General features: G+C 49.8%; 1 protein-coding gene and 1 pseudogene across 17 annotated transcripts in view; one reads left to right on the forward strand and one right to left on the reverse strand.

Annotated features, from left to right (window-relative positions):
* The window catches only part of MYO18A (myosin XVIIIA), an 89,944-nt gene that overhangs the window by 15,122 nt on the left and 57,642 nt on the right, over positions 1 to 17,180 (forward strand). The window contains exon 1 of one of the 17 annotated variants that reach the window (XM_036222071.1): positions 14,854 to 14,922. The exons of the other annotated variants lie outside the window; for them this stretch is intronic. Coding sequence (XP_036077964.1) covers positions 14,917 to 14,922 — 6 coding nt within the window. The 5' untranslated portion in view covers positions 14,854 to 14,916. Of the gene's footprint in view, positions 1 to 14,853; positions 14,923 to 17,180 lie in introns of those variants that run through there. 17 annotated transcript variants of the gene reach the window in all.
* Positions 10,738 to 10,856, reverse strand: LOC118604634 (annotated as a pseudogene).

Consider the following 17,180-nt stretch of genomic DNA (forward strand, 5'->3'; position numbering starts at 1 on the left):
CTTGGAGGGTTTTTCGTTTTTGTCTTTTGTTTTTTAAGCAGGAAATTTTTACTTTATTTTGTGCCAAAGCTTCAGGCACTTGTGGCATCAGATTTTCACCATGTGAGAGCCAGTCCTGGGGCCTCAGAGTAGGACTCAAACTGAGTTCTTTTGGTAATGAGGGGCCAGTGGGTAGGGGTCAAGAGCATGAGAACTGATAGGTAAACTGTCTTTAGGAGCATTTGGGGGGTTATCTACCCTGGATTAGTGGGGTACAAGGGACCAGCAGGATGGAATAGTGGACTAGGTCATTTCTATCTTCTAGGCATCCCTCCTCTGTCCTCAGAGGCACCATTCTGGCTTTTTCCAGATGAGATGCTAGACAAACTGCAGCCCCAGAGTGCCCTGACCACCCAGCCCGTGGGTGGTGGGCACAGTGCCCAGGCTACATTGAACTGGGTGTGGGTACATGTCATGGTCATTGGTTGTTTTTGCAGGCACAGCTTGGAGCCCTGCTGCAGGGGTAGTGCCTTGATTGAGGTAGCCCACCGGGGCCCTTTCCAGCCCTGGCCAGAACCCCTCTGGCTCATCCGATACCCCTGGCCACTCTGCCCTCTGCTCCCTTCTAATCACTCTTATTTACATTTAAATGGTTCTGGAAAATACCAGATATGCAAGCAACCAGACTGGGGTGGGTGAGGAGTGGGGTGAAGGGGAGTGTGTGGCGGGTGGGAACACAAGTATTTTAAAAATGCTGCAAATCTCTACAGCGTTTCCCAGAAACCACAAGCACACGTTCTGCCTGCCAGCAGGGCTCCCGCCGCCCCACTACACTACACGAAGCTGCTGGGTTCTCCATACCGTAGCCTGGGGTGGGGGGGGGGACCGGTGACCCAGTTAGGGAGGGGACACCCCTGCTGTCTGGGCAAGCTGCCTGGTGCCTCCATTGTCAGTCCTGGGCAGTGGGTACGGATATGCCCCAGGCATCCAGCAGCACCGTGGGCACCCACCAGGCCAGACGGGCATTTCGAAGGAGTGGAGTCTTCATGGCTCCCCACTTCCTGCCGAGCAGTTTGGTGGGAGGGAGGTAGGTCAACCCTAGAGTCCCGCGGGGTATTTGGCAGCAGCTTCTGTTCTGTTAAATATAGGGGACAGTATCAGCGAAGCTTATTTTTTCAGTTGTTGGCTCTAGTTTGGTTGGGAAACAGTTTCCTGAGACCTGGGTCACCACTCCGGCTCCCTTAATCTCTCACTATACGTTCCTCAGCATGGCATTCTGCCCTGTCACAGCTTAGCCCAGCTGCTTTACACAGACTCTGGGGTAGGCTGTTTGTCCAGTATTCTGTGTGGTGTCCAGAATAGCATGTAACATACATGCTCTGTAAGTGCTATTTAATTGATCTGGTAAAAAGTCAGCTGAACAGAAATGCCCTGAGGGAAAGGCATGGAAAATAATAGCAAGGATGAGGATCATGGCTAGCATTCACTGTATGTTAGGCATTCACAATATGTTCTAGATGTTTTTTATATACTAACTCATTTAATTTTCCCGACAACATTTTGAAGTAGTTATTATAATAATCTCTACTTCACCAGTGAGGAAACTGGATTATAGAGAGGTTAAGGTTAAGAAAGTTGCCTAAGGGTTAAAGGCTATTAAATGACTTGTCAGGATTTAAACTCAGGGCATCATCTCCTTGCTCTTCACTCGTGTGCTCTGCAGTGAGTCCTCACTTAACGGCATCGATAGGTTCTTGGAACTGAGACGAAACAACTTAACAAAACTGATTCTAGCATAGGCTAATTGATATAAACAGGAGTTAAGTTCCTGTGACATCTCATCAACGTTATAATGAAATGACATTGAACGAAATTATGTCATTTGTTATTTGAGGACCTGCTGTGTAGGATACGGAAAGGCAGTATCTGGATATCCTCATACATCCACTGCCCAGACCAGGCCTGGGCCCTTCTGCTGCCCTGGAAGCCTTTTCTCTAGGAAAGAAGGGGAAGCCAGAGTGACTGGCCACTCTTGCTCTTGCTCTGTGGATGACGAACCACAAAAGGGTGTGGCCATTGCTCTCAGACTCTCCTGAGGATTAACTATGGGCAGTGAGTTCAAAGGGCAGCAGGTGGAACTTAATCTGGTAAGACCTAGGAGAGATTCTGGAAAGGTGGCTGAGGAAGCCTTAGGAAGAGAAATGGCATCATTTAGGTGTGGTCCCCCAGTGGTGGTGGAGGAGTGTACTTTCATCCCTTACACATCTCCCATGCGAGATCTTAGAGGGCAGGAACGTTGCCCCTTGCCCTTTGGGCCCTTACTGACATGCTAGTACTGACCTCTGCAGCATTTGGGGTGGCAGGATCTCCAGACTGTCACCTATGACCAAGAACAGGTCCTCTTCTGTTGCATGAGGGGCTGAGCGCTGTTGTTTCATAGTATGCACTGTGGGGAAAAGGTGAGGACGGCCTGGCAGAGTGCCTAGCTGGTAGTGGGTGTATAACTCAGAGTTCTCATTCACTTCTGCCATCGAGTCCCTGCCATTCCTTTTGTCTGTAATGCTTTTCCCTGTCTGCCCTCATTCACTCATACTCATTGGCTCCAGTTTGAATTTCACCTCCTCAGGGAAGCCTTACCTGATCTTCTCAGAACATGTCAGGTCTGCACCCTGGCATTATCCCATCCTTCTTCATAGCATCCATCAAGATTGTAATTAATTAGTTATCTTATTTCTCCAGGGCTGGAGTACTTCATGAGAGTAGGGGACATTTGTTGAAGTACTGGTTTCCCATTTCTGTTTAGTTTTCCATGGGCTAAATCAGTTTGGGTTCCTAGAACATTCCCCCCTGGCCTTGGTGACCTGTCTGCAGTATGTTACCATGTTTCTTGTGTACCTGGGCACTCAACATCTCCCACAGGAGTGGAGGAGAGATGATCTCTAGGCACCCAGGAATCAAGGCCTAGGGAAGAGGCTCTAGGAGGAGGGTCCCAGGGATGGCCTGCCTCCTGCCTCTGAACTAGAGCCCCCAGGAAGGCACCAGGATTGGTTAAGAAGCAGATTCAGGGTCACGTGGGGTTGTACAGTGTCCAGCCCTGGGAACTGGATTACAGAGAGGTTAAGTAAATTGCCTAAGTTTTGTTGCCTGAGATTCCCCAGGGGACCGTGGAAGAATGTGCCTGTCTTACTGGCTTCAGGTCTCTGAGGGGGTGGAATGCTGCCCGGCAGGGTTCAAAGCTTTCTCTTCCCTTTTGCTACTTTCCCTGGGCTGCCTCTGTGCTGGAATGTCTGCAGGCTGGGAATTTTCACAGTAAGGATTTTTCCCAGTCAGAGCCAGCTGGAGTTTGGGGACAGCTCCTGGCTGGGCTCAGTTCCTACCCTCTCTGGAAGATGCAGATATCTTTCTCCCCATTGGGCCAGGCGAGGGGGAACCTGAGCTTCTGAAGCTGGGGCTTCCTGCTGGGGTCTCATGAGAGGCAGTGGGAGGCCTTGGGGACCAGACTCTACCTCAGTGAGGAGAGACGTGGCTGTGGCCATATCCCACAGGTCTTAGTTCCTCCAGCCATACATGAGTCATGAAGGGGAGTGCCTCAGATTCCATCCTCAGGTGGGGATGTGCCTGCCAGACTCAGGTTCTCTGCTCTGTGGGGGCCACCCAGCCTTGGTGGGAGGTGGCACTGCTGAGTTTGTCACCTATATCTGTCCTTCACTCTCTGGGCCCCACCATACCTCTAGGGCCTTTTTCTCTTTCTTAGTGACTTGTCCAGTCCCCTGTGCCCTTTGCTCCCTCCTTCTGCTGGCTCCTCCCTTCTATTCCTTTTTCTGCAAGGAGCTGACTCACTTCCTCTCTCCCTCCCCAGTTTCTGTTCCTGCCAGGCCCTGTGGCATGCAAGGGTACCCACAAAGAGGGAGATTTCTCACAGGGCACTTCTTGGGCTCTTTTCTCTGTCAGCAGGACCAAGGCTGCCCCTGGCTCTGAGCAAAAGAGGGCTGGGGGTGGGTTTGAGTGGGGAGGGAGTATGGCTCTGGGCTGCAGGGAAGGCCAGGTGCAGATGGCCCCAGAGTCTTGGCACAATCAAGGGCGGATGTCAGGAATCCTCGAAGAGCACTTGCTCCTTGTCACACTGTGGGCTTGGTTCTGTGTAGGAGAAAAGCCAAAGATGCCATTCCTGTGATCAGGGAGCCTGTGCTTTCTCTAGAACAGAAGACATCTGCGAAAAGATCTCAGCTCAGGGTGGCATGGGCTAAAGGCCAAGCAGTGACAGCACTGTCAGGCAGCATGAGACAGTCGTGACTCTAGGATACGCAGTTTCATGCCCAGCCCCATCACATCAAGAGAAAAGTGTCTGGAGATCCAGTGGAGCCTTCCAGGGATATGGCGAGGGGAGAGTCTGATACTATCTCCTGTGTTAGTTCTTTCAGCTGGGGGCCTGCATCCTGCTTTTTCCCACTCCTGCCTCCCTCATCTGGGGACTGGTTTGGTGATGGAGCTGATTGAGGAAACACTGGCTTCAGACAGTGAAAGGTTTCCTCCCTGAGTCAGCTAGCCTCTTCTACCTCGCCCTCCCCAGAGCTGTCCAGACTATGGGAGCCTTTGTGCTTGGCACTTCAGGCACTAGGGACCCAGCCTGTGCTGGGCCTGGCACAGCCTTGCATCCTCCACCACAAGTAGCCTAGGTTACCTAAAGGATACACAGGCACAAAGTTAGGTCCCCACTCACTTGACCATGCATCAAGATGAATAGAGGCAAAAGGGAAACTGGGCCTGCTACCTGCGAAGCCTGAGGGACTGCTGTGTGCGATCTTCCTGGAATCAAGTGACCAGCACACATCCTTATTCCTTTTAGCACTTGGCTTTGCAAGGCAGAGTCCCCATTGCATGGGCAATCTGCAGTGGCCTCAGGATTTCTGGGCAATGACAGGAGTTTGTTGTTTAGGTGAGGTTGAGAGCAGCAGGCAGGAATTAGGCCTAGGCTTGGAGAAGGTAAGGAGTATCAATCAGCCTGGCCACCTCTCTCTCCCTGGTGGGATGCAAGCCTCTGCCCCACTAAGCAGGCACACAGATGCCTGTCTGCATTCCTCCTCCAGGGCTTCTGATCATTCCCTGCCCTCACCCATCATTACTCGTCCCTGACCTGGGTGGCAGAACCAGGCTCTGTGACAGGACACCCAGCTTGGAAATGGCCAACACACAAACACACACACACACACACACACACACACACACACACACACACTCACACTCACACACATTCTCTCTCTCTCTCTCTCTCTCTCTCTCTCTCTCTCTCTCACTGCAGAACTTAGTCTGGATTGTCCTTTTTTCCCAGACTCTTCCAAAGCATTTCTGCTATCAGCTTCCAGTCCTAACCAGCCCTCACTTTCTCTGTCTAGAGGAAGTCTGGCCTCAAACTCAGAGGACCTGGTGTCTGAGTTGGGGAAGACAGAATTTTCTGGATTTTATCAGGGCCCTGGGTTCCCCACCCAGCCCTGTGTCTTCCTTAGATCATTGGTTTTGATGTCTCTCTTCTGTGACTGCCATGAAGAGTCCCATACCTTCCCTCCCAACCCATTCTCTTCAAAATCTAAAAACTTCAGCTTGTTGTTGCTGGAGAAACAGAAGCTTGGCAAATATGAAGTTGGATAGAAAGGCTGGTTTGGGCTTTAGGACCTGCTTTCAGCCCATTTTGGAGAGGGAAGGAGAAGGATGGCAACGTAGGCAGAAGGGTCAACAAATTGGGAGTTGCATATGATTATTAATGGATTATTAATATATTGGGTACAGCATGAACTCTGGAGATAGACTGCTTGGGTTTGAATTCTGGCTCTGCTGCCTACTAGCAGGTGACCTTGGAAAAATTATTCACTTTTTCTGTGCCTTGACTTCTTTATCTGTAAAGTAAAAATAATAATTATACTTTCCTTATAAGGGTGTTTTGAGGATTAAATGAATCAATACATAGAAATTCCTTAGAATAGCATTATCATCATCATCATTAATCTGTCTCTGAGTTTTGGGAAGCACTTGGTGCCTGGGAGCTTGATAGGTCATTTGCCCACAGGCCTGTTAATGACTCAGTTCTGCTCATGGGTGGAGGGAGGGGTGGTTTTACTCTTGGCACCAGTATGGTGCTTTTGGCTTACTGGCCTTCCAGGTGGAGGTAGGGAAATAAATCCCAGATTGGTCCCCAAACTTACTCAGGGCCACAGGGTAGCCTCAGAGTGGGATTGCTTTGCCCTGGGCTTCTAATCTAGTCTGTAGTTTGATGCTAGTTTTTAAAAATCGTGGTACTTTTCCTGTGACTTCCTCCAGTCAAATTCTTAGCTGATGCCAAAACCTTTGGAATATCAGGGTTCTTTCTACCTATTAGTTTTCCAATTGAACAAACAAACTCTACTTTTTTTGTGATATCTCTCCAACTTATTTTGTTTCTTCATGCCTGTCTTGCCTTTGACTGCCCATCTGTGTTAAGGCTAAGCAGGAACTGAGGATGGAACTGAGGCACAGAGCAGAGGCAGCCCTGACCTGCCATTTCCCGGGTCTGTTCTCTGCTCCTTCCGTCACGCATATGAGCTTGCCCAGATCCTCCTATTGGATTTTCTAATGACTGTAGCAAAACCTTTTAAATTAGGCGCTTGTTATAGAATGTGATAGCAGTCGGATCCATACCCCGTTCCCTTATCCTCCCTGAGGATCCAGAGTTGGGGAGCTTGTTTTAACCTCTCTAACATGTTAAGCCTGCCCAAAAGTTCTTTCTCTACCATGTCCTTCTCTCCTTCCTCATTTGGTTCATCCAGCTGGTGACAGAGGGTGGTGTCCAGTTATGGCCCCCACTGCCCCATAGCAGAGTTTCTGGGACAAGGCTTCATTGGACTTGTTTGCCCTTGAAAGCTCAGGGTTCTGCTGGGACCTCTCTCTTTGGGAGCACTAATATAAGATGAGCCCAGCAGCGGGTGATATGGGGAAGCCCTCAGGCCACTACATTCCAGATGTCTTACCCATACATGGTCCAGAGACTGCAGAAACAAGGAAGGATTGTATGGCACTGAGGGGCTTTCTCCCAAGCCCGGGATGTCCTGGGGTGGAGTCGGGGGTTGGGTCTGGCTTCCGTTCAGCCTTGCCTTTTCATTTTCAGCCTCTCTGCATCCTAGGCTTCTGCTCTCAGGCTGGGTGTTAACGTGTGGCCAAAGTCCCCTCTCCCACTTCTTTCTGAGGGCTAGAGATCAAGGCCAGGCGCCTGGGGACAGGAATCTAAGCAGACTCTGGGGCAGGGGTGAGAGAGAACAGCAGGTGGTCAAGGGCGACACCTGAAGGAGTCTTTGGCAAGGATGACCAGAACAAGCCAAAAGGAAGGTCTTCTAGGCCAGATGGAATTCTGCAAAGGTGGAGATGTTCTGTAGTCTGTGCTTTCCAACTTGATAGCCATTAGCCACATGCGGCTGTTGAGCACTCGAAATGTGGCCAGTGTGACCAAGGAACTAAATTTTAAATTTGATTTGGTTTTAATTTAATCCTCACTGTTTCTGTTTAACTTCAATTTAAATAGCCACACATAGCTAGTGGCTACCATATTGAACAGTGCAAATCTAGACAGCTCTCAGAAAGAAATGGTGAGGTGCTCTGGAAGGCTTGTCTCCTCTTGCAGCTCCCTGCGGAGGCTCGGGATGGTGGCATTTTCCCTTCCTTTCATGAAGGAAGTCTTGTCCTCTCTGGCAATTTCTACACTTCACCAACTCTGGAATCCTGATATCCCAAAGCCAACAGGTCCCTGGCTGTGTGCCACCACAACTGGGGCAGTGCTTCCTCACTCATCAAGCATGTTTTCTGCCTGGCGTCAAAACACAGGTGCTCACATGCCCCAGTGGATTTGGCCAGGGCTGTTAATGCGGAGGTGGTGGGTTGGTAGGAAAGTAGAAGCTTTTGCTTCTTCCTTCCTGCTTCTATAGGGATTGGGTTTGTGCTTTATTTTTACTTCAAAGAGGCCTAAAAACAGTTCCAGTAGGGCCCTGCAGAGGTGAACACACAGATCCTCAAACATTTTTTGAATGTTCAGTGTTTAGAGAAAACCGCTTTCCTAAAGGAGCCTCTGACTTTGAGAATAAACACCGCAGGCCTCCAATTCTCATACCCCAGAAGACCTTCCTGATATATTTTTTGAATTGGTATGGCTGACCCTTAAACTGGCTTTTCTTTTTTTCTTCTATGGAAATAAAGAAGAGTTGTCATTTATGAACAATACTTCATTATGCTTATTCTCTCATGTCTGCCAGAGGGGGTGGGAATATTGAGTCTGTGGTGCATTTAGCAGACTCAGAAGTGACCCAGGTCTTGATGGGATTTGGGGCAGGGGTGCGGAGGATTTTGGGAAACCGTCCTTAAGCCTGGCCCTTGGCTTTGGGCCTTGTGGGAGCTTGAGGAAGCAGAGGCAATTTGGAAATCCCCAGGGGCCATGAGGAAATCCCCAAGCTGAGGAGTCAGCAGGGAACAGGAGGTCTGACTAGAGCTGCCAGTCAAGTGGTCCCTGAAAGCAGCCAGGACCCGAATCTGAGGGGGCAGACCTCTGGTCTTAGCAGAGAACAAACCCAGATATCCCTGCTTGGGCTCTGTGCCCATGAGATGGTGTGGTGTCACCAGGCTCTGAGCAGACCTTTGGGTTTGCCAAGGCAGGGGCTGGGAGAGTATGGAGCCCTAAACCTCAGTGACCACTCTGGAGCAGTGATCTGGTGCTGGCCACTCCATGCCCACTGATCTTTCTGGATCGCTTGTCCCAGACCTCTCCCTACCACACAGGCTCAAGGTGTCCCTGGAGTCTTGTTTGTTCACGTAGTCATCCCTTCATCCATTTTATTGCATCAATAAGCATTTATTGAGTGTGTACTATATGAAGAGACTGTTTTGGGCTTTGGGGATGGAGCAGTAATGAAAGCAAAGTCATCCTCGAACTCATACTTTGCTTTCTCTTGCCCTGTCCCTTCAGGGTAAGGACAGAGCCACTTAACCCCCTCAGCTCCCTCAGCCTCGAGCTCTGCGGGGTGCCTCTTGGGGGCGGGGCCCAGAGGCCAGCCCTGCGGAGGTGAAATCCTGCAGCCTCGGCGCCTGTGGGCCCGTAAGAAGGGGGCTGCTGCCCTCTGCTGGGCTCCAGTGGTGCTTCAGGGCGGGTGCATCCGGGGTTCCGGCGCATGTGCTGGGCCTGGCTCCGCCCACAGCTCCGCCCCTGCGCCGGCGCTGGGCAGGACCCGGAAGCACAGGCGGTAGTGTGGGCCCGGAGCTTACCCGCACTAACTCTGAGGAGTTCCGAGAGCTGGAGTGCCTGGGCCCAGCTCTGGGCGGCCCAGCCCAGAGTGTGCATCTTTTATCGAGGCAGGTTGCCTCTTGGCCCTCCTTTCCCTCCCTGCGGCCATCCCTAGGCTTCTTCAAGGGGGTCGTCGGTCTTCTTCCACTTTGGTATCCACTGGTCGGTCATCAATGCCCAGTAAAATTTCAAAATAATTTTGGTATCTCGAAAGGTACCAATCATTGCCTACTAAAACTGGTACTTCATAAGAGAGAAGAGATTTGTTACCAAAAACAAACAAATAAGGAATAAAGGATAACCCTTCCCAAGAGAGGAAAGGCACTGGTGTTGAGGAACTGAGAGAATGCATCTGTCACCTTGACAGTGGGGAGCCCTCCTCCTGTAGGAAGCATAAGTGTTCCAGGCCTCCCCCACCCTGTGAGCTGAGTGCTTGAAACAGGACACCCCTGAATTTCCCTAAATAAAAAGTTCCATTAGTGACATTTTATACATTACAAATTAGTAATAATATAAGCATCATACAATTAGTATACATTTATGGAAACAATGTTTATAGCTTTTTTTAAAAAAAAGGAGTTTGGTTTAAAGGAGAACTAGTGGGACAAATAGGGTCAGAGGAATATTCTTTTGTTAAGATGTTAATAAGAACCTCAGCCTAATGTTTTCCAAACTATCTCCCTCTAGCCTCAAGCTCAGTCTAGTGGTGTGGGGGCTGAAAAAGAAGCAAGCATTGTGCTTCCCCACAGTGTTCACCTTGAGGTATTACGCATCACTACTAATTGAATAAGTGAAAGACTTCTTTAACTTCTCAGAGTCTCCTGTCTTGCCTGCCCCCAGCTCTGTTTGGCCACTCTGCCTGGCCCCCTGCCTGAAACAGAGCCAAGGACCTTTCACTTACCCCATACCACCAATATTGCAGAGGAGAGTAGTTGAAGCTATTACTCTATCTAGATATCCCTTTGTTCCCCATTCTGTTCCACCTGGATTTTCGTACCTGTACCTTTCAGATCAGTTAGTTAAACTCAATGGATTTGAACACCAGCTATGGTCCGTCCTAGTGCTGGGGAATAGGATGGGATCTAAAAGAAGTAGGAAATGGTCCCTGCCGTCCAGGGAAAGAAGGCTTAAACATATGACACAAATAGATTATTATCAAAACATTAGTTTATACTGTATAGTCGCGGTATATACACATTAAACTTCAATAAATTCAACTATATGGTTGTATAAGAACCCGTAATACTGTTGTCTAAAATAGTAAACATTGTATTTTGTGTATTTTTGTTATAAGCTGCCCTTGACTATACATTATGCTTTTATGTAGATATATAGAATAATGTATACAAAACCATGTATACTATAATTTGTAGGCAATTTAAAGGATTTTTTTTCTTTAGGCGAGGCAACTCTTGGTTGACCTTACAGATTGCAAGGACCTTGTCAGCTTACAATCTTATTTTTCATGCCTACAGCACCTGGTATTCCTAGGTGGTCTCCCATCCAAGTACTAACCAGGCTCGACCCTGCTTAGCAGCCAAGATCAGATGGGATCAGGCTTGTTCAGGATAGCATGGCCATAGACAATTTAAGGGATTTTTAAGAGTAATTTTGACTATATTCTGTTTTTGCCTTACATGCTGACTTTAGAATCTAACCCCATGTAGTATGTGACTCCACTGTATCTAATAGAGCACCACAGTAAGTATAATCAATAACTACCATACATAAGTAGTGATGCTCAGGTGTAGACAGTGAATGCTATGGCTTTAAATTATAATTTAATCACTACCTACAATTTGCCTGGTGTTTAACATGTACTTTCTTTTAAAATTCTCACAACCCCACTCCAAAAAAAAAATGGAAACTTAATAAGCTGAGTAACTTTCCCTTAGGTCAGACATCAAGAAAAAGGCTGTGCTGGGGTCAAACCCAGGTGTATCTGACTATGAGTCCATGCTTCTTCACTACATTACCATGTAGGCCTTGGATTTGGGGGAAGGCTTCATAAAGGAGGTGGAACTTAAGATGGACTTTGAGAGATGGGGAAGTTTAGGAAGGTAGAGGGGCTGGTGGAGAAGCATTCATCAGTCAGGGCTAGCGATGAGGGAAGGCAACTGTGGGAAGACCTGCCTGAGAGAGTGAAAGCCAGGTGAGCTGAGGAGAGGGAGATAGGAAAGTGAAGGTGACGTGCAAGGAGGGGCCTGACTTTGGAGTCAGGCCAAGGGTCCTGAAGGTGGTCTGCTCTGGCTGGTCGTGGGAGTGATCACATGCTCCGCCCCCACCCCCCACCCCGAACCATCAGTTGAGCTTACTGAGACATGGATCAGGCCCTGAGACAGCACCAACCCGTGAGCAGCAGAGGGACTGGTTGTGGTTGTGCGTGAAGCTGAGCAGGTTGCCAAGGCCTCAGATTTCCCCTCTGAATGAAGAGGTCCACCTTTTTCATGAAGGAAAGTGAAACCAATTTGAGATGAGTTCCATCTGTAACACCAGTCATCTCAGAGACAGAACTGACAGGATCCTCATCTGAATAGGAAAGGAGTGGATGGTCACGTAGCTACTAGTAATTCAGAACAAGACTGTGCAGATACAGTGACACCTCAAACATCCAGAAATCATCTTCTAGAGCACTGCTGAATGAGAGGTGGGCCTAAGAAGGCCCTTGAGCAGCCAGAGTAGAGGACACCGAGTCTGTATGTGAAAACCTAGGCACTTCACTCACAGGAGAGCCAGCAGGCTCTGACATCTCACTCGCTCTGCTCTGGACTCTGTTCTCAGGCTCAGTTATCTGGTTTTCTAACCTTTGGCAGCAACAGCTCATTAGGAAGAAGTGAGACTGCTAGAGATAGGCGTGCTGACAAGCAGAGTGACAGCTGATATAGCCTGACAGAGGTAGGGGACAAAAGAACTAAAAAGCAGATATATGGACACAAGGGATGTCTGGCCTTCCTAACATGGGCATATAGTGAGACTTCATGTTGACTGTGGTACTTACACTGAGCTGTTGTCCTCTGAGAGTGGCTGGGGGCATTGCCGGGCCAGGGGGCGGGGCAGAAGCCAGGTTAGGAAATCAGGAGTCATTGCATGGGGACGACTTGCCCTTTGGAACAGGGTGGAGTAGAAGCAATCGGGTTCAACAGAGGAAGCTCAGAGTTTGAGATATTTGAGATTATTAGTTCAGTGTTTTACTTGAGAAAGAGAGTCTATAAAAATTTTATTTTTGTGATTGGAAATAGCAGTAGAACTTAGAAAACTATTGAAGATAGGAAATATATTGTTCCTAAAGGGTGTAGGCTTCAGTTACCTGGTAATTTTGCTTATAATGCCTCTTTTTTCCCCCTAAAGATCACAGATAGATAATAATAGTTAAAACTTATTGAAAACTTATGTGCTGGATACTGTTCTTAGAGCTTTGCAAGTACTAATTCATTTAATACCTATAATAACCCTATTTGATAGACACTATGATTTCCCATTTTACAGATGAAGAAACTGAAGCCCAGGATTAAGTTGCTTAGTTTACTGTATGGAAGAGCCAAGATTGAACCAGACAGTCTGGCTCTGGACATCTCACTAACTTAACCATGGTACACTAGAAATAATTCCTTCAAAGCAGTGGTTCTCAGATTCACTTAGAGGCCGAGTTAAAACACAGATACTGGGCCACATGTCCAGAGTTTCTGATTCAGTGGGTCTAGGAAGGGGTCCTAGAATTTGCATTTCTAGTAAATTCCTAGATGATACCGATGCTGCAGGTCTGGGAACATGCACTGAAAACCGTAGCCCTTTCACTCACTGAGATTTCGCCAGTCATACTAACCATGTGAAAGAGACAATGCAGCATAATCCTCATTTTACATATGGGGAAAATTTAAGCCGCCTACCCATAGTGACACAGCTAAGTCATTCATTCATTCATTCATTCATTCACTGATTCACTCATCGACAAAACAAATGGGTACCTCGGCACTAGGCCTTATACTGGCCTTTGAGTTGAGCAGTTCTCAGCCTTGACTGCATATAAGAATCACCTTGGGGAGCTTTAAAAAAATCTCAGTGTCCAGGCCTCCCTCCCAGACCAATTAAATCAGAAAGGGAGGGACAGGGGGGAGCCAGGCATTAATATTTTAAAGTCCCAAAGGGGATTTCAGTGTCCAGCTAAGGTTGGCATCACTGTTTCAAGTAAGCACCAGGGATGCGAAGACCTGTGACACAGAACATGCCCCAGAAGGGGCAGACCATCTTCTGGGGAAGATACCCACTCGTCGGAAGCAGAGCCGGGAGGGAGCCCAGTGTCCTAATGGCCCAGGGTAGCTGTGCTTGCAGTAAGCAGTAGGTAAGAGGCAGAGCTGGGCTTTGTCCTTTCAGGCAGTGTTTTCCAACCTGTTATAGAGAAAGTGATACTGTTTACAGGATCCAAGGGGCTCACAGGACTGGCCTGGGTGACAGGTCTGGGGGTCTTCGGCCACCCTGGTTGGGCATTGGTTGGGAGATAGCTCTGCTCCAGGGCTTCCTACCAACCCCACTCCACCATTATTTTTTTTCTTGAAGAGGAAGAGAGAGGCAGTGACTATTTCCTTTTCTCTGCAGAGCTGACAGCTTCTGAGACAGCTTCAAAGGGCCTGTCCTTCCTGCCTGCTCCCAGCTCCTCTCTCAGCCTCTCTAGGGTCCCCAGCCTAGGTCTGAGCATTCTGCGATGCTAACTGGACAGCTGGGCCATGGTTTCTCTTTGAGAGGAGCCCTGACTTTTCACCAACAGCCCTTGCTCATTGGCCAAACACCCACAATTTCCTTTGTCTTCAAAGCCAAGCTCCACCTACCACACCCCCACCTACCTCACCCTCCTCTATGCCAGCACAGTCACTGCCCGTGTGGGGAGAGGGCTGTATACACAGAGTGCACTTGATTCCATGACCCCAGTGTATCTATTATAACGAGGCAGCAACAGTGGGCCTCAGACTGATAATATAGGTCTCTGCTCCTGCTGGACTTCACAGGACGGCTGTGCAGCTGCTGTTTGGGCACAGTGTGCAGTGGGCCTTGTGTGTTGTAGTGGTTGTGATGTTACCAGTTGTCTTGGCCTCTGCCGCAGTAATTAGATGGCTGGGGTGACCCTATGATTTGTGTATTCTGAAGAACACTGCTGTGATTGAGTGTTCATGTGTGCTCGTGTGTATGTGTGTGTGTATGTGTACATGAACGCATATGTGCTTGTCTTGATCCTGGCCTGTGGGGCGGGGGCGCAAGTCTTAAATTCCTCTGCTATTTTTAGGGGCCATATCAGCTCAGCTGTCCTGGAGCTTGGGTGTGTGTCAGTAGGAAAGTCCCACCCTCCCAGTCCCTTTCCCCTAACCCCCCAACGCTACCTGCCCCTCATCCAAGCCCTTACTCTTAGAGCCTCCTTCTTCCCTACTGTGCACGCTGTCACACCCTCTCCCTCCAGGCAGCTTACCTGGTACCCACAGTTCTTTAGGCTACTCACTCTGGGTCTGGCTCTAGCCAGGGCTGGGCAGTTCCAGATGGGAGGGGCCTGAGGAGAAGGAGGGGAACGGGGGCGGGGCTGCAGCCAGTGCTATTTTGAGCTGCTAACGGAGCAGCATCGGAGAAGAGTCTCCTTGCTCAGGGCTGTACCTAACCAGGCCATGCGGGTGAGTGTGTCCCTCTGACCCCCACCCCGGAAATGCCCTAGGCTCCTCATGTTGTTTCCTCATTTAGGGAAGGAGGAGCCTATTTGTTATTTCACCAGATGTGGCTGATGTGGTGGGGGAGGAGTGGGAGATCCTTGGAGGCTCCTCTCTGAGCTTCTTGGAGGGGAGGGAATTACCCAGCCCAGGCAGCCTTACCACTGAGCCTCATGAGGCCTCCGAGGTGAGGGCCGGGGCTGCTGGGGCTGACTCAGGACTTTGGGAGCTTCAGAGGAGGCACCATCTTCCAAACCTCAGTGTCCTGAGACTGCATCAGCTTCCCCACAGGCTGTGACACACCCTCCCCACAAACCATTAGTGCTTAAGGCTTCCATTCCTTGGAATGCTGTCTTCTTCCAGGACCTGGAACCCCAGCACCTCCCAGGCCTTTGGAAGTCTTGTCCCTGGTTTGTGTTGCCAGCGTAGTCCTCTACCCACTCCTCCTCCTGTGAGACAAGAGAGAGAGACTCAAGAGGGGTGGCCCTTGGGGTTGTCAGGGTCTCCTCCTTTCACTGTCCGCAGGAGTGGACTCGGCACCACCTTCTTCATTTCTTTGGGTCAGATACTTGGAAGGGCCACAGATGCCATATTGGGGATATCCTGTCTGTCTGTAGGTCTCTTTTTTAGCAGAGATTACTCCAGAGGAGTAAGTTCCTTAAAAAAGCAAGTGAGGAGAGACCTAGCAGCCTCCTAGTCTGCTCTGCTACCCCCTGTGCCACCCCGCCCAGCCACCAAGAGTTAGGTATTCGGTTGTGTCAGCAGTTGGCAGTGTGTGGGCTGGCCGGGTGCAGAGGTGTATTGGGAGCCTGAGATGTGCCTGTGATCATTTGTGTCTCTTTGTGCCCAAGGACTGTCCCAGCCCAGCCACAAAACCGGCACCAGGATCGAGGTTTGTGGGCAGGCCGAGGGTGGGGCCAGAGAGACTCCTCACCCTGACAGGCGGGTGCTTCCTGGTCTAGTCGACTCCCCAGCCCTCTCAACCTGGGGCCACCAGGCCACCAGTACCGGGTTGCAGATTTGGGACCATGCGTGAGGATGGCCAGACAGACAACAGAGTGCCCTGCAGAGGGGCGATGAGTGTCTCCGGGGAAGAGAGGCTTCCAGCAGGTCTGGCCGTTAGAGAAGGAAACCCTGGCCCTCTGCAAATACGGTGGCAGCAGGAAGCCATTCCAGTGCACCTGCTTCCTCCAGGCTGTCTTGCAGGCCCTTGCTTGGCTGCTTTCTGTTCCGCCCTGGGGTGGGGGAGGGGTCTCACTGGAGGCAGGACCAGAGGGGCCATGATGTCCCTGCCAGGCTCTCCTCACCCTCCCTCTCTGTGTGGCAGTGTGGCCTTCAGGCCACTCCCTGCAGAACCGCTATTCTCAAGCAGCTTGGTCAGATCTTGGGTGGAGAGGCAGATCATCTATGGAAACCCCGGCTTTCTACCCAAATTGTTGTTATGGCAGGCGATGTCATGGAAGGACATCAGTACAGGTGAACTCAGATGGAGGGCAGGGTTTGCTTTCATCTCATAGAGTGAGCCTCAGATTCTTGCTGGAGGACAGACCTGGATGTGAGTCCTCATGTGCTACTTACTGCTGTGAGGCCTTGGGCATGTCATTTCTGAGCCTCCTTTTGCTCATTTGTAAAGTAGGACTCATACCAGTATTTACTTCAGAGGGATGTTGTGGGGGTTAAATGAGACGATGCTTGTAAAGAGTTCAGCTCAGTGCCTGGCACTTAATACAGGGATCTTATTTCTTCCCTACACCTTCTTCCTGCCTCCACCCCAGTCCTTACATAAGTTGGTGCTAGGTTAGGATTGGCAGGGAAATGGTCACCTGGGACCTACCTTCTGCACCTCAGATGGGGAAAGGAGAAAGAGGAGGATGCTGTCTTTCTTCCCCAAATGAGAAGCCCAGAATATGTGTGTTGGCAAAGGGGAGATGTGCCGAGTTCCCTTGGGCACAGGCAGGGGGATCTTCTCGTTTTCTAGGCATGTTCTCTCAGGGCACTTACTGCCCTTGGAGTTTCACAGTATGTGGACATCTGGCATGGGCACTTGGACCTGGATGCATTTGTCCTGGCTGGGCATTCCATGCCTGAAAGGGTACCTGGTGGGTGGAACGACTGTCCTGGGGGCATTTGCCCCAGTTTCTCCTGTGAGGAGCTCAGAGGATTGTAAGTTAAGAGCAGATAGTCCTTTCTGGCAATGCAGAGGGTAAAACCTAGCCTGGCCCAGC

Source organism: Rousettus aegyptiacus, unplaced genomic scaffold (assembly GCF_014176215.1).
Source record: "Rousettus aegyptiacus isolate mRouAeg1 unplaced genomic scaffold, mRouAeg1.p scaffold_m13_p_6, whole genome shotgun sequence".
Lineage (NCBI taxonomy): Eukaryota > Metazoa > Chordata > Mammalia > Chiroptera > Pteropodidae > Rousettus > Rousettus aegyptiacus.